This window comes from Pundamilia nyererei, unplaced genomic scaffold (genome assembly GCF_000239375.1).
Source record: "Pundamilia nyererei isolate P.nyererei 1_Seehausen unplaced genomic scaffold, PunNye1.0 scaffold00301, whole genome shotgun sequence".
Classification (NCBI taxonomy): Eukaryota; Metazoa; Chordata; class Actinopteri; order Cichliformes; family Cichlidae; genus Pundamilia; species Pundamilia nyererei.
In genome coordinates this window covers 276,369-293,060 of record NW_005187702.1, presented here as the reverse complement: position 1 = coordinate 293,060, position 16,692 = coordinate 276,369, and the positions used below count along the sequence as shown (strand labels likewise).

The 16,692-nt window shown below is 40.8% G+C and overlaps 1 protein-coding gene across 2 annotated transcripts in view; it reads left to right on the top strand.

Annotated features, from left to right (window-relative positions):
• Window positions 1–316: 316 nt before the first annotated feature.
• Window positions 317–16,692, top strand: part of met (MET proto-oncogene, receptor tyrosine kinase) — a 65,571-nt gene continuing 49,195 nt past the window's right edge. For both annotated transcript variants that reach the window (XM_005751143.1, XM_005751142.1), the window contains exons 1-2: window positions 317–579; window positions 2,054–3,251. In XM_005751143.1, the coding sequence (XP_005751200.1) occupies window positions 2,055–3,251 (1,197 nt within the window). In that variant the 5' untranslated portion in view covers window positions 317–579; window position 2,054. The remainder of the gene's footprint in view (window positions 580–2,053; window positions 3,252–16,692) is intronic.

Genomic DNA, 16,692 nt, shown 5'->3' with positions numbered 1-16,692 from the left:
TATATATATATATGTCGGCTAGTAAAGAATGTACTATTGCTTTAGTGCAAAAGAGCTGGAATTAAACAAATGTAGGTTGTTCGAAGTCACAAGATAACAATGCACAATTATAACATTTTATTAGTGCTTGATATTCCCAGCTCGAACACGTCGTTAATGCTTAGTTTAACAGCTCCTTCTTACATGGGTGTTTGCATTGCCTTATAGTCATAGACCGATTAGCTTCTGCAGCACCTGAAGAGCCGCACGGAGCTCCAGTGGAGGAAAGGAGGCGGGGCATTGCGCACCACGAGAGAAACTGAGATGTGAGCGGGTCTCTCTGCTGGATGCAGCCAGAGTTTAGTCCCACGCGTTTCAGCAACAGCAGGTCCACGGGCTTGCCTAAAACCGAAGGGTTTAAAACTAAATTGGAAGAAAAAAACTTTGCAGGGGGTTTATTTGTTTCACCGGGAAGCGAGAAGAAGAATCCCGGGTCACTCTGGATTTATTGAGAAAGTCTCAGTCTTGAGAGATTGTCCAGCGGAATATGATTTGAATCAACAAGACATACCGCACTGTTGCTCACTAACAGAAAAGCAGGTAAGTTTGTTTCCAACTCCGTTAGTTTCCAGGATTTTTTTCTTTCTTTCTTTTTTATTTTTTTTGGATATACTGTATATTCGTGGACCCTGACCCTCTCCTCCTGCTCTGTATATCGCAGCCTGTTTGGAAATGTTTTTTCTGGCCCCTCACACCATTTCACCAACTTCCCATTTGTGTTTTCTGAGCCTCTAGCCATGACTCACTTTCCTTTCAAACTGAAAACATTTTCACTGTTTTCCACCTCGCCTTTTGTCTTTTGGGGAAAAAAAGAGAAAGAAACAGTCATGCTTAGAGGTTGTGATCTTTTTGTGTTTGGTGCAGGTGCACACTAATGTGCCCCCAATTGCTCATAACAGATAAAAGGCAAGTCTTTGCTTCTCTTGACCCTGTCCTGGGATGAGAATGTTTTATAATAGAATCCTACATTGTTTAATGCTTATTTTCTTTGGCACACTATCGTCACCCTGCTGTGTTATTCCGTTTTTGACATGTATGAGTACCGCTTCATGTTTTCTGCCTTCAAGCACCTGTTAGTGCTGTCTGTGTGAAAATCTTCTCCGTGAAACATATGTTGCATCTGAAAGCTGAGTTTTCTCACCCAGACTTGCTCTACAATAGCAAATGAGCTCGTACCGTTCAGACATGATATAAATCAGGCAGATAGCGCACACTGGGGGGTTCTGAATGGTCTTACGCATAGCTGTGGGCATGAATATAAAACCCAAACTAACTGTGTAGCACGTTATTGGCTTATTTTGGTTTACAGCCTGGGTCTGTGTGTATGAAGCCACATCCAGACCGGGAGCATGAAAATGCGCATTTTGCCAATTCCCTCTGGTGTTGCTGTTGCCCCCCCAACAACCTCCCAGTGGATTACCATTTAGTTGGTGGGGTTATTTATCATTTTGCTGGAAGGTGCCCCTTGCCTTCTCCCTCCCACCTCTCTTGTTTTAATTGAGTTTATCTTTGCTCCCTTGGGTACTTGCTGTCTAAACTTAGGCCAGTGCCTGCTTCAGCGTGTAGAATGGCCTCCTCTCAGGGTGATTCACTGCTTTGCTTTGTGCTGTGGTCACATGGGAGCAGAGCAGAACAGAAGTGCTCGCCCAAGTCTTGTTACTTGTTCATCCAGTGGTCAGTGAAGGCAGATGTTCAAGTGTCCATGATAAGAGGACTGATATCAAAGTTTTGTGTCACCAAAATGCCTCCAGTGACTTGAGTATGACTATATTAATTGCTTGTGGTGATGTGAGTAAACCCTGACTTTACTCCCTGACAGAGTTCTACTTGTGAATCTAAATAAGGGATTTGAATCTTCCAAATCAGCACAAACTGGAGCTTTTTCCCAAAAGTTCACACTCTACACAATTAAGGCCACCTATTCAGAGAGGCATGTGATGAATGCTTTAGTGCTTGTTGTTATAGCAGCGATGTTTTAATAATTCATTTCCCGTGTCTCTTATTTCTGGAACAGGATGAATCTCTGTTTGCTTCATGCCATCATGTTGCTGTGGGCTGTTCGCTCCAGCGTGCAGGGCCAGTGCGATAAATCATCAGAGGATACCAAACTCAACCTCTCGGTCACCTATGAGCTCCCATCGTTTACTGCAGAATTCCCAATCCAGAACATGGTGATACTGGATGGAGTCATCTATGTTGGTGCTGTAAACCGAATATATGCCCTGGCCCCAAACTTGAGAAAGCTGTCAGAGTACCACACAGGTCCGCTGCGTGCCAACGAGACCTGTGGCCAGAAGCTGAACGGAGCAAGCAGCAGTGGAAGAGTAGACAACCACAACATTGCCTTAGTAGCAGAGAACGTTTACGACAAGGGGTTGTACAGCTGTGGCTCAGCAGATAACGGTGTTTGCCGCCGTCACGTCGTGGATGATGGCGTGAGAAAAAGTGTAGATGAAGAAGTCTACTGCTTTGCCGACAATAAGAAACTAGAAACCGGGCAACCCGATGACTCAGATGTTGTAGTCAGCCCTTTGGGCTCCCAAGTGCTGAATGTGGAGAGCAATGTCATCAAATTTTTTGTTGGGAACTCAGAAATTCCCGGCAGAAGAAACATCTCAAGCAGTGCAAAACATCCCCATACCCTTTCTCTGCGGAAAATGAAGACAAGCCAAAATGGTTTTACTTTCTTCTCAAACAGATCATACATGGACCTAATTCCATCTCTACGTGGAAATTACTACCTGCGCTACGTTTACTCCTTCCAGAGTGGACCATTCACCTACTTCCTCACCGTGCAGCAGGTGAGCAAGAACTCTCAGGCCTACCACTCCCGCATAGTCCGCATGTGCTCCACAGACTCTGTGATTCGTCGCTACGTGGAAATGCCCCTTCAATGCATCAGCACCAACAAGCGACGGCGGCGCTCTGGGACAGATGTGAAAGTGTTTAATATCTTGCAGGCAGCCTATGTCACTAAAGCAGGAATTGACCCGGAATTCCAGAAGCTCATGAAGTTGGAAGAGGACGATGATGTGCTGTTTGCTGCCTTTGCCGAAGGAAAGCCAAACTCTAAAGACCCAACATCTAATTCAGCTGTCTGTGTGATTGCCCTGAAAAATATCAACGCCATGTTCAAGACCTACATGGGAACGTGCAACACCATAGAGCCATACCACTTCACTGGTTTAGACAACATTTCCTGCTACAATGGGGTAAGATCTGGGAATGGGAGGGGCTTACAGTTCAGTAAAAGTCATTGTAGACCAGAGGTAGGGGAACGCCAGGTCTCAAGGCCAGTGTCCTGCAGGTTTTAGATGTGTCCTTGATCCGACACAGCTTATTTAAAGGGCTAAATTACCTCCTCAACATGTCATGAAGTTCTCAAGTGGCCTTGTAATGAACTAATCATTTGATTCAGGTGTGTTGGCCCAGGGTGAGATCTAAAACCTGCAGGACACCAGCCCTTGAGGTCTGGAGTTCCCCACCCCTGTTGTAGACTTAGAGGGGAAAAAAGAACAATCCCATTTAAATAGAAAAAAATATTTGGAAATAATGTTTGTCTTGCTTTTTATAACTTCATAGCGTTTCTCCATTTAAAAAAACAAAGCAATGTCCATGTATTGTTTCAAATATTTGGTCTTCCTAAGATATAGTAGTTCTTGCAGTTATGTTCCAGTACAAGTCTGCAATGACTATCGCTGCATTCACATGTATTTTTATGGCACTTTTTATGACTAGAGTGAGTTTTCCTGAAGGAAGTTTTAGAAGTGTTCCAGTGAAGTTTTACAAAGATGTCTGATTTTAATCTTTTGGAATTATAGACTTTACCTGTTAGACTAAATCCCATTTAGTTTGATGGACTGTAAGTTACTGGGTGGTCTCAGGTTCACACAGGCATTGTATCTACTTTGTGCTCGTCTAAGTTCCCTTGAGCAAGACATTGAAACATAACTTTGACCTCTGGCACCTGTTTTTAGGGGTGTACAGTGCAGTCTGTTGGTCAGGGGCAATTCTCGCATTGTTGTGGCTCAGTAATCCAGCACACTGAACATGAAATTATAGTATGACAAGAAGCCAAAAAGTCCTGACCTTCAACTTTAATTTGAAGTTGTTAACGTACATATTAGATAAACACTGTACAGCTTGTTGTCATCTCAAAAGACTCATTTCACATTTGGAGCGAAAGAACAGCCATGTAGATTGTTTTTATGCCAAAATCACCAAATGTTCTTGCCCAATCTGTCCAACTCATGATATGCTTTTCATATGCTAATGAAATATCATTTTCTAAAATAAGCAAAAATAAGAAAGAAACAGAAAATGTTGAACAGCAAAAGATCAGTGTGGATCTTTCCGTGAGAGAGTTTAGTTTCAGTCACTGAAAAGGACCGAAGTATTAAATAAAATTACATTTTCATTGTATGTTGATTGGATCAACATTTAAAAACATCTGCCTGATGTTGTGGGCCCTTTGCTCTGTTCTTCAAGTCATACTGAGAAGGTTTTGGTGGTTAAGCACATTTCCTGCTCAGAGAGGCTGCTACTGTCAGAGAGTGCAGTTGTCAAGTTAGGAGATGCTTTGCTCAGCAGCAATTTTCAGGTGGGTGCAAGTCAGAATAACATCCCCATAATGGGAGCCCAGGTTCCAGCATAAGACTGCATTGTAACAAGATGAGTAGCAGTAGTTACTTAACTAACTGCTTAGTGTTTTAATGTTGTGGCTAATGGATTTTTTTGGTTTCTTAAAATTTCTTTACTTTAATCTGATGTGGAAGGATCTCTGAATTAAATCTGAAAGTCAGCTGTAGCTAATATGCTAGAGAAGTCCCCCCTCCTCCATTGCTGTTGCAAAATTGTTGAAGCTGGTCATCTTTTCTGCTTCGCCTCTGTCCTCTGATCTATCAGCAATGGTCCAATCAATCGGCTGAATCACCTGATCAATAACGACATGAAGTTAACTGCTGACCACCCTGACAAAGGGCCTGTCAATATGTGTACTAGAGCTTGCCCCTCCGTGACTTCATCTTTACTTAACCTCGGCATCAGTCAGTACTGTATATCGCCAGTCAGGCACTGGATTACCTCGATATATTATGCAGTGAATAGGATGTCAAAGGGCAAGCACACACAGGAGTAATGAGAGAGTCAAGTGGAAACAGCCAACACACTCCAGAGGAAAACTGCTGTCAAAACACTGGGCGTGTGTGTTACTACAGAGGCTGTTTTTGTGTCACGAATTGGCTTTAAAATCGTTGGATTAGCCTTCATAGTAGCAACGTTTATTGCCGCTTGACTGCAAACCACAACCATGCACCATATCTGGGGTTAAAAAGCATTTCTGATTGATGAGGTTTGCACAATTGATCCTTTTTGTTATAGACTGTGTACTCCAGTGAGTGACTTTTGCATACTAGGCTGCTGTGTTTTAGACATTTTAGTGGATTTCTCTATCTTTCTAAGTGTCCTTCTTGTACAAAATAAAAATCAATAAACAGACAGTTTAAATTAGCTTGAAATGCATAACCCGTTCCAGTAAACAACAAGTCTGCAATATAGTGTAATCCTCATGAGCAAAGATTTGTTTACATTCAGCTTTTGCCATTGCTTGCATGCTTATGGCTTAACAATCCTATTTAATGAACCTTTAGAAATGGCATGTTTGCAGAACTGTGTTTTGAATTGTCTACATGCTTAAGACTTTAAGAATTGCAATTTAGTTTTGAACAATCACCTTGCTCTCATTTAAAAAGATTCAGTCAGTGCTAAGTTGCTAGCCTTCCATCTCCTGCTTCCGTGAGAAGGAAACAGGAGACAACTGAATGTGTCGGCCGTAGCTTGTTATCACTAATATCCAATTCAGCTCATCAAAGAAGGATAACTGATCCGGATCAGTGCATCCCTAGTCATTTAGAGAGTCTTTTGTTCTGTGGTCAGAATATCTCCAGCTCTAGGTTTGTAAACTGCAGGTGCCAACAGTTGTTCTTTTGGTCTAAAGATCCATTGGACTGCCATTTAAACCAAAACATACAACTGATGGAGAACTGTGTCATGTGCTGGTACACATCGTGCAGCAAGGCTGCAGAGAAGAACAAGAATACCATCACTAGTTGAATTCTAAGACTGCAGAGTTTGGTGTCTATCCATGGGATGAGGAGCTCACCGATGAGGCAGATGATCAGATCATTAGTAATTACACAAAGTGTGTGTAGTATTATATATTTATTGCTCTAAAAGGTGTGAGTACATGTCCTAATGCATGCAAATTCAACCTCATCCTGCTGACACGTATACAAACTTTTCTTGCTGTGTATCAGTTTTCTTCTGCAGGTCTTTTTTTCTGATGGATTCGTTCTTTTTCTGGACACATTACCTCGACTAAATGTTCATTAAATGTTCACTGTTCCACTGCATCAGCAGATGCAAAATGAGCAGAAATGTAATTCATAAAACATTCCTCCAATGTGCTACAAGTGATCAAAATCTGCAAAGCTGTATCTTGCCAATCTGTGGTCTGATCTTTTAGTTCTGAATGTGGTGATTTTTTTTTTTTTTTCTTTTTTTTTTTTGATGGGACCTTACAGACAGACATGAAGAGTGACACGTGGTTGAAAGGAGATTGAAAGCAGCTTTACGAATAAATGCACATACGTGGTGGGTGGGTGTTTGTGTACATCAGTGCAGTCCTGACAGCTATCAGCAGCAGAGATCCACAGGGGAAAGTGAGGAATGCTGGGAGCAAGGGATGGTGGGGGGGATTTGAGGGCAGTGCATATCTGACTCTCAGTGAGCTGTGATGAATGGCTGGGGGATAACAGGGCATCAGCAGCTGGGTGGAAGATGATCCTCTAAACCCGCTGTGGCAGCCAGCCACACTGGCAGTGTCTCTGCCCTGCTTGCCCTGACCCCCACCTGTTACCGGCACCTGTGGGAAAGTGCAAAATGCATCCACGGCAAAACAATTTCATCATGATGAGCGCAAATTTGCAAAAGTGCATTGGTGTTTAAAAATTAGAAGATGCGCTTTTAAAGTTTGTGTCATTGTAAAAACAGGACTCCCATTGGGAGAGAGCGGGGCAGGAGGGGGGAGTTTAAAAATGGAGAACTCAAAACAAACCACAGACCAGACCTTGTTGCTCTGTGCATCACTGCTGAACAGATGTGATTTTTTCCCCCCGCTGCTTAACAGTGAATACATTTGGATCCTGAACCATTTATCTGCTGTAAGCTCACAAAGTTTGTTGAGCTACTGTGCGCGGGATCAAAACAAAAATCTTCCTGTTGCAAATCAAACAGCTCCCACCTCAATCTACTTCGGCTCCAAACTTCTTGAAAAGGAGACGCATTTATCAGATGGCAAACACCGAGCATACCCTTTTCTCTCCTGAAACCACAAACAGCAATTGTCTGTTTCCTCTCCTTGACAGGCTCCATAAAAACTGCTGTTTTGATCACTGAGTGAGAGTGCACTATTCCATTATTAGACATTCTTTCCTCTTGACTCAGTTGATTACAGGGTGACATCAGTTTTTGCTGGAGGTACAGGAGCATCTCCGTGCTGTGTAATTATCAGAGGACTCCTTCTGTTGTCTCTTTGTCATTCACTGCAGTGCACACATTTTGATTTAAAAGTTGATTTTAAAAACTGCGCCTCGTTCTTTCTTTTGCAACTGTTTTTGCTCACTGCTCCTTATTTGGTATCCTGACACAGACATGCAGCCACTGTTGACTTTGTTTCATTCGTCTGCAAAAAAAAATCTGGGGTTTCAAAGTATCTCAAAGTTTGAAACTAGAGTTGCACAAATGCAGCAGTTCAAGTGCCGAATTGCTGCTGCCAAAAGAGCTTTTACTTTTGAATTTCTCTTTTATTGCTGACAGTCCTCGTGTCCTCGGCTGCCAGGTTAAGAAACAAGCTGTAACAACAAAAGGCTATCGAACAACTGTCCACCTGATGCTCGTGCTTTAAGTATGGCGTAGAGTCATGGCTCCACTTAATAGATTTATGACCTATATTCAGTGGCATATGGCAGGTAGACTCTGTTATCAGGAGGTTTGTGAGAGTTAAGCACAGCCATAAATTCATGAGCTGCAGACATTTGGAGGATTCATACTTAGGCACACAAGAGGTTATTTTTGTCAGTTGCTCCACCAAACTGTGTGTTTCTGATGGAAGACTCCCAATAGGGATCTGAATGAGGTTGAAAGCTCAGTGTAAGAGCATGTTTGAAGTTTTTAAGTGCTGGTTGTCAGCTCAGACGTGCCTCTTAACTCCATTTCAGGCAGCAAGATATGATAAATGTTGTAATGATGAGTGGCCCTCTTTTTCAGCTGTCTTTGTGACAGAAAAAATCTGCTTTTTAATTATTTCTGCAGGCTTATTTCTGTCTGCACGCTCCTCTCAGTTGCATGAAAGCCATAAAACTGAAAAAATAGTAGATAATGTTAATCATGAAACAACTGAGCAACCAGGAGCAACTTCTATTTACTTTAATATCAGTTTATAATAAATTAGATCTATTGAGGTTGTATAGAGCAATTAAAAACTCCTAATTATCAACAGGTAACTGCTAATGAATCCATTAATTTCTTCAAAATTGAAATAAATACGATTAGAATTTGTGTGCATGCTAAATCCAAACAGGTTTTTGAGTGCTTAATCATCCAGTCTCATTCTTTTAAATAATTATCTTCTAAACACATATGCTAAAATGTAATCTCAGCTCAGCGATTGAATTTGATTAGTCAGATTTTATATTTCACTTGCCCTCCACCTCTGAGAGAAATTCACGAATATCAAAAGCACTCTTTAAACTATTGATCCGGCCCCCAGAACGTGCTGTGTCCTGACAGTATTGCTTTTGAAAAAGACACGCGAAGCCATTTTCTGGGGTAATGTAGTGTGCAGGCCCGTGGCAGGGATTTTTGAGCCTTTCCTTAAGTCTACTGAGGGAGCAGAAACACTTGAGACTAGAAATAAAGAACAGCCACATTCGGGGTCAAAATTATCATCGGATTACCATTGATCTGAGAAAACCCACCAAAGGCTGATTGCTTTTAAATTGAATTTTGGGCCTGATTGATTATAGTGCGAGTAATATAATTCCAGGAGGGAGACAGTTTTGACCGACGATCATTTTAATTAAGCTTCTTGTTTAAATGAACAGGTTTTAAGTGGTGGCTTGAAGAAAAAAAAACTGGCAAACAAGCTGCTACAGATACTCACCCAGTGATATTTTGTTATGTGTCTGATTATAAAATAGTAAACGTCATTTTATGTGGTTTCAGGAATTCACAGGTATTTAGTTGCTAGATGAGATATAATTTCATTATATTTGCAGATAAAATTTTTGTATACAACACTGAGTACGTACTGTAACAGCTACCTCATTAAAATATGGAACACAAACACTGCTGGAAAGTGTTTTGTTCCTTATTGCCTCAGTTTTTAATCATTAAAAACTCTATTTCTTCTACTTTTTGCACCTACACTTATGAGGTTGTTACTTTATTTTACAAATAAAGGTTAACATAGTATAACTATAAAAGTGTAACTATAAAAAAACACTAATAACTCACATGACCTACACAGGTAATTTCATTAGACTTGTCTTTTTTGAAAAAATGTGCCTGAAAACTACAAAACAAACTGGATGTAGCTGAATTGTGTCTCCAACAAAGTAAGTGGGTAACCTTTATTTATTCACAGCTTGTAAAAACACAGAGAGGTTTAAGTATTGGGGGGGGGAACAAATGTGTATGAAACTGTAAAATGCATTTATGTCAAGAAAATACCAAGACACATAAGAAATGTAATGTATCTAATGTGACAGCAATTACTGAGAAATCAATCTTCACTTTACGTGTCCCAGATGTTTCATAGATTTTTTTTTTTGTACTTTTCCACTGACCTAATGAGAGTTTCAGGTGATTAGATCCACAGCTGTCAGACAATAGATGGACTTATTGCTGCAAATCTCTCAGTGGTGCTGCTGATTCACTGGGTTCTGCAGTGAATGTCATGATTTTCAGCCCCACATGCCCAAACCTGCTTATGACATCACTAAGCTGGTTCTTGTTCATTTAAACATATGCATGAAACAGATGTGGAAACAGCAGGCCTTATTAAAGCAAAGGACATTATAGTCATCATTTAATGAAGTCACTTAGTTGTTGTTGTTTTTTTTGTTTTTTTGCATGTGTGTTGGGAGGAATTTTTACTTTTATTCACAGAGGACAGTGGTGATGAACAGGAAATGTGGGGAGAGCACGTAGGGGAGTGACATGCAGTAAAGGCCTGTTGGCTGGATCGACTCCATCTGGCTGTGATGAGATTTTACTCCAGTGGTATGTGCCCTAAACATTTGGCCATAGGGTTGACCTAATACACCATGACACTTGAACAATACCTAAACATTTACCACTAATGGCAGCCAGAAAATGCATTATCAGTGACTGTTTTCTTCACAAGCTATGGTGGATTTAGCTCTTAAAGAATTTTCCATTTCACTTCCAGGATAGACAGACATGTAACAGGTGCCCGCATATACAGAGTAGAGAGAAGTGGCGGTAACAGAATTACAGAGTACAGACAAATGTGCATGGGTTTTCTCACAGCGCTCCATTTTCCTCCCACAATCCAAAGACATGCACAGTAGGCTAACTGGCAATTCTAAATTGGCATAAGTGTGGACTTAGGTGTGAATTGTTCCCCTTTGACAGAACAACAGGCTTGGATACTCACACCCAGTGATTCTGAATAAAAAGAATTGATGGATGATATGATAAAAGGAAATGATCTTACATTTTTGTGGTATCTGATGAGTCTGTGTGTTTATGTTACTTTTGGTTTGTGGCACATGTACCTCCATCCTTTACACATTCTGCGTTACCACTCATGCCACAGATTGTGTTCACATGTCCGAGCCTGTTCGTGCCATTGCTCAGTTGGGTGCAGAACCCGCCGCTGCTCACAGCAAGCGGGTGCGTCTCCGTCTGTGTACAAGAATCGACAAAAGAATGAAAATAGCAAGTTCTTGTCCTGTCCTGTCGCTCTCTTTTTACTGCTCGTAGGCCAGTGTTTTGATAAAGAAGACATTGCATGAGTGATTGTGAGAAGGATAAGATCAGAGCTGTGTTCCAGTAAGTTGCATCTATCTCTTTACATATGTTAACGCAGAGCGTTTGTGCGTGTCTGGACACCAGGTAAATAAAAAGCAGAGCTGGCGAAATAGGTTAGGTTTGTTAACGGATCAACTGAACACAGCAGCGTAAAAATGAACAGAAAATAGGATATGCACATATATGATTCAGTGATAATTGTAGGGACAGAGACTAAATCATCAACTATCCTTTGAGTGATTCCAGCTGCTCAAAAATGAGAAAATCATATATTTTATTGATTTCAAAGTCTGTGTGAAACTCTGATCTATGGGCAAAAAGAAAAATAGAGAAAATAATCAAGCAATTTGCTGATAGTCAAGATGTTCATTTGGCTATAAGGGTGAATCCATAATAATGTTCAACCCATGTAAAGTACTTTTTGTGTACCATGACATCTTGGGAAATTCTTCATGCCCTAGAGCAAAACATTCTGACTTGCTGTGAGGCGGTAAGAGCTGGCAGCTCTGTATTCCTCCATTCTCAGAAGGGCATTGCATCACCTGACAGCCATGTTGGGACAGGTCCCCTCTTCAAAAGGAGAGGCTTGGTCAGCACCCACTCAGGGAAAAAAAACATGTATCCGATGTCTTGGTTTCCAAAGTTTTACCCTCAAATTAACCTCACCTTGGAGTTGTGCCAATCACGACAAGTTGTGCTGCTACTGTGAATCATTAATTTTTGACCAATACGTGACTAACGGTCACCTTACAGAATCTTTTTTATTTTCTTTCAGTTTTTTTTGCTTGTTAAAGATAAAACTGTTGTGCAAAAGTTTGCCTTTTTTTTTTCTTTTTCCAACGCTTGCAGCGGTGGTGGGTCATTGTGAGCCTGTTCACGTCTGCAGGCATTTCCAGGCAATTTTCCACATGATTCCACATTCAGTCAGTGTTAATGTTTAGTTTGAATCCAAATTGTTAATTATTAAACCAGGAGTTCAGTTTCTTGTTTTGATGGAAGAGTGCGTAAATTGTTTTTGCATAGTCTTTTGTATGGATACCTTATCTTTGTTCCCTAGATAAAGACGGGTGTAGTAAATATGCAAACGGTTGATGCCTGCAAGCTGTCTTTCAATAAGCAAGGTAGGAAATTACCACCAGCCAAACATCAGCCAAACAGTGGTAAAATTAGGCCACAGCTGTTAGGATTTTTATTGCTAACTACAACGGGGATGAAACAAGCAATTTAACCCCTTAACTTATTTTATTTTCTCTATTTTATTTTAGAGTTGTTAAATTCATGTTATTTCTTCTTGAACAGCAGTGTGAACTTTAACTCTTCCTTTAATCTCAAGGATGATTACACTTGGAGACGTTTACAAGTTTTTTCTTTTTAAGCACACATTTATATGTTTTCTGTAAACATGCTATCAAATGGAAATATTCTACATGCCTTATGCATCATTTTAACTTTCAGGCAGACATATATGGTATCTTTGGAAATTTTACAGTCTGCACTTTAATTTAAGACTTTAAACATTTCTAATTTTGTTTGGAGGCACGGCATGAATTTGCAATGACCAGTTTGCATGTGACACTGTTTTCAGTGACGAGAAAGAATCTGTGGAGTGTTTTTCTTTCTTTTGTGTGCTTTTTAAAACAATTTGATGACCATTTTCAGATGTTGATGTTTAAATAAACCCAACTGCGAAACCAGTATTTTTTTTTTTAATGGTTATTTTTGAAAACATCTTTTTCTGCGGTTCACTGATATAATTCTGAACAAATTCTTTGTTTTTCCAACCAATCATTGGTGATCACTGTCACACTCATGTCATATTTCTGTTTTGACACGGTGATGCAAATTAGATACTTTCCTCATATGCCATGCCACTGAGTCTTTCATCTCCAATCTGATTTTTTTTAAATGCTTCCTTTACCAGCATGGAGACACTTGCCAGCAGTGCCAGAAGCCATTTATGATACACTTGTTTAATGTCAAATATGGAGGCGTTTTGCTCCGTGGAGCTTGTGAATCAAGGCCTCCAAGCTATTTCCTAATCAGCTGCATGCCTACTACTCGTCTATGTCACCACATAGTGATATCCTGCTCTGAAATGAAATAAGGTATGTGTCTGTCAGGAGCACCCCCCCGCTTCCCTCGTGCTCGAAATAAAGGACCAAAAGCCTGTCCTGAGCAGTGGCCTCACCTCGACCCCAGATCACTCTTACTTCCTTGACTCTGGGTCCTTCGGGCTTTGTCATACGGTCTGTCTCCCCCTTTGAAAAGCTCATAATCGCAAAGTTCACTGGAGCAGCAAATGATCGTGGCAGGCCTGCAGCCACATTAAACTGGAAGGACAAAAATCCAATTTTACCTCATCTCCTTATTTCTGAAGATATTGGAAAAAGGCAGTGTGTGTAGATTTTCTTTCTGATTCGAGTCTGGTTGATGAGCTCCTTGATACCATAAAGGCCCATTGTAAAAACTGAGGCTTTTCTACCTCTAAATGCATGATAGCTCAAAAGAGTCAAACCAAAGTGAAATCACGACCCGTGGAGTCATCTCCTTTGCCCTGTGTGGACTTCAGTCCTGCAAGAAAAAGAAAAGAAAAAAGATGCATATTGTCACTGGATATAAATTGTGGCTCTCAAGCTTTGCAGATATTGGTTTTGTGATTTTTCACTCAGCCCAAATGAAACAGAGGGGAACTGTATTTTAAACATTTCCCAATTACAAATAAAACATTAACAGAAGTGACACCATGTCATTCAACAGGAAGGTCTCACCACACATTAGGACTGATCCTTCTCCATTCCATTCAACCAGTAATCCGCACACAATGCAAGCAAGGGATTATGCCAGAATGTGTACTCAAGTAATGGAGGAGGTCGGAGAACAAACCCTCCCCTCCATCTCACTGTCTGCACACTTGTATGGCTTTTATCCCCCTGCTGTGCCCCTGAACAATGCACCACAAACAGAAAAGGTATCTTGCCAATCCCTGGGACACCGCAGATATTGTCTTTGCAGGCTTTGATCTCACCTTCCTCATCAGGGATCATGGTTTGAATCATTTAGCGGGAAGTGGGTAAGCTCACACCTGAGGGCTGAGTAGCTTTTCTTGGAAATGAATACTGTGTTTTACAGTTAAAAACCACGCTCTGTACACAGCTGGAGCCTTCCAAGATTGTTTTGATCATTTTAGTTTAAGGACTCTTTAAAAAAAAAAAAAAAAAAAAAAGTTATTTCCCAAAACAACAATTTGCTATATTTAGTTTGTGAATATAGAATTATTCTTCATTATGCCTGCAAATTTGACTCAATAAATGGTTTTATTGCTTAGGGAACAATCTGATTACCAGTTTGCATGCGAGTCAGACAAGCATTGTGTTTGCTAGGCTGCATCATACACCTACATCTTAATTTTCAAAGTTAAACATGGAACCAAGCCGTCATCATGGCACAGTCTTACTCGGATCCTCCATTAACAATTTCTGGCTTTCCAAACCTGATCCCTGAAGATCTTTATTTGTGCAAGGCGGTGAAAAGGAGGGTTGAGCAACTCTGCAAAGTTTGATGCCAACTTCCAGGACTTTTACAAGTGAGAAAAGTAGCACAATGCTGCATTGTTGTGTTCAAGGGCTGCTCTCTGAGGACAGACGCAATGCTAATATTTCTTTTGTTTGCTTTGTCATGCAGTCTTGTGTCTCAACTGCACAAATGGCTGCCACCTGCAAGCTGTCACGACAAGCTATGAAATATTTTATGGTGACTTCACAAAGATCTGCATCCATAAAGTAAAGCGCCTGTTTTCAGGGTTTTTTTGACGAGGTTTTGTGTGTGTTTTCATGGGATTTCTTGATTATATTTTGTCTTTTTATCACGAAAGCAGCTGGAGTTCTATATTTGCTTTTCTGTCACTTGGAGAAAAGACGCAAATATGAAAGGCCATGCAGCTGAGCAATAAAAGCCATTTCAGATTTAGTTGCGTTTGTTTGGTCCTCTTCAGCTGAGGCTGATCTGAGATCTCTGTGTGTAGAAGCACAGTGTGTCTGCCAGCACTATAGTGCAAGTGATCTTAGCTCATTCAAGACCACACTGAGTTGAGGAGGCCTGCGTGTGCAGACCTTATGTTGACCCTCAGCTGATAAGCTGTCTTGCTGCGGGAGCACAGGCTGGTGTTGTTTACAACCTAAGGTTATCAGGCTGCTCCTCAACGCTTGTGACTCGGTTATCAGGCTTCTCCTCAACGGCTGCTGTTGGGCTGCAGCTCTCCAGCTGCTGTTTCTTTTCCACATATGTGTGTAAGTCCTGCTGCCTTTAAGATGGAAGTTCACCTCTGAAATCTGAAAAAAGATGAGAAGCAGAGAGAGGCACTTGTAGCTAAGAATGTTCTGAGCTTTACATGGTAGCAAGAAGGGCGCAGGAGCCGTTTTTGGAAATTTCGGTTCACAGTGAAGTCTTCACTGTGAAGATTCTGCCAAGTGTCTGCACCGGTGGATGGATTTGATTATTCCAGACTGCTGGGAGGAGGAATTTCAGGAAAAAAAAAAGATATTTGGCTGAATAACTTGTCACTTTAAATCTTGTGTGCATATCCCTGCTTCAAAGCCGATGTTGGCCTTCTCAGCATAAAGTGCTTGATATTTTGACATTTTCAGTGAAGCTGTTTTTAAGCCTGCCTCTCTGACTGAAGTAATCAGTGGGAAAGGGTAACGCTAATGCTAATAAAATAATGTAAGTAGATGATTAGCGCTCCTCGAATCTCCCTGAAAAAATCTCGACAATAAATCAGCCTCTCCTTCATGCGTATTTATGCCTGTAATTAAGAGCACATGTAGAAATGGCAGCTGCTTCAGTAAATACGACCAATCGTTCCACTCGGCTGTCAGCTTCAAGATCGATGTGATCTCAGAAAGACGTTAATGCTCTAAAATAATGTCTTGAGTGACTAATATCAAGGCTGAAAAAGCAAAAAGCAATGTGGTGCTCATTTACACCCTAAAATTAACTTTTGTCATTCCTCATTGACTTACAGCGCCGTCAGCTAGTATTAGGACAGGGTGTTTGGAGTTGTTCACATCTATATGCACCCACATTATACTTCTTGCCCTATTTTCTTTGGGGGCTATATAAAATGATGAGTGCATTTAGACAAAGGTTAACAAATACATATTTTCTGCAAAGGCACCCAGACTTTCTGATGGTTTCAGTTTATTTCTCTTGGTTTTGAGATATGTGTCTCAGTTTTGATTCTAGTGGTTACACCATCTGAAAAAAAGTTACATTATCTGTGAAAAATGTCTATTTTGTAACTATTCTCCTCAAGGGAACTTTACTTGTGAAATCTCCTCACAGCCAAGATGGGACACTAGTATAGTGTGCTAGGGTGCTAGGGACATTCACAAAGGAAGAGACTATCATACTGTGGCTATCAAAGACCAGGTAACGTCAGTGAAAATCACTGAGATACTGTAGCAGTTACAGGGGGCGTAACTGTTGGCTAGTGGGGGATAATCACATTTAATGAATCTAAACTTTGAGGTTAGTAATTCC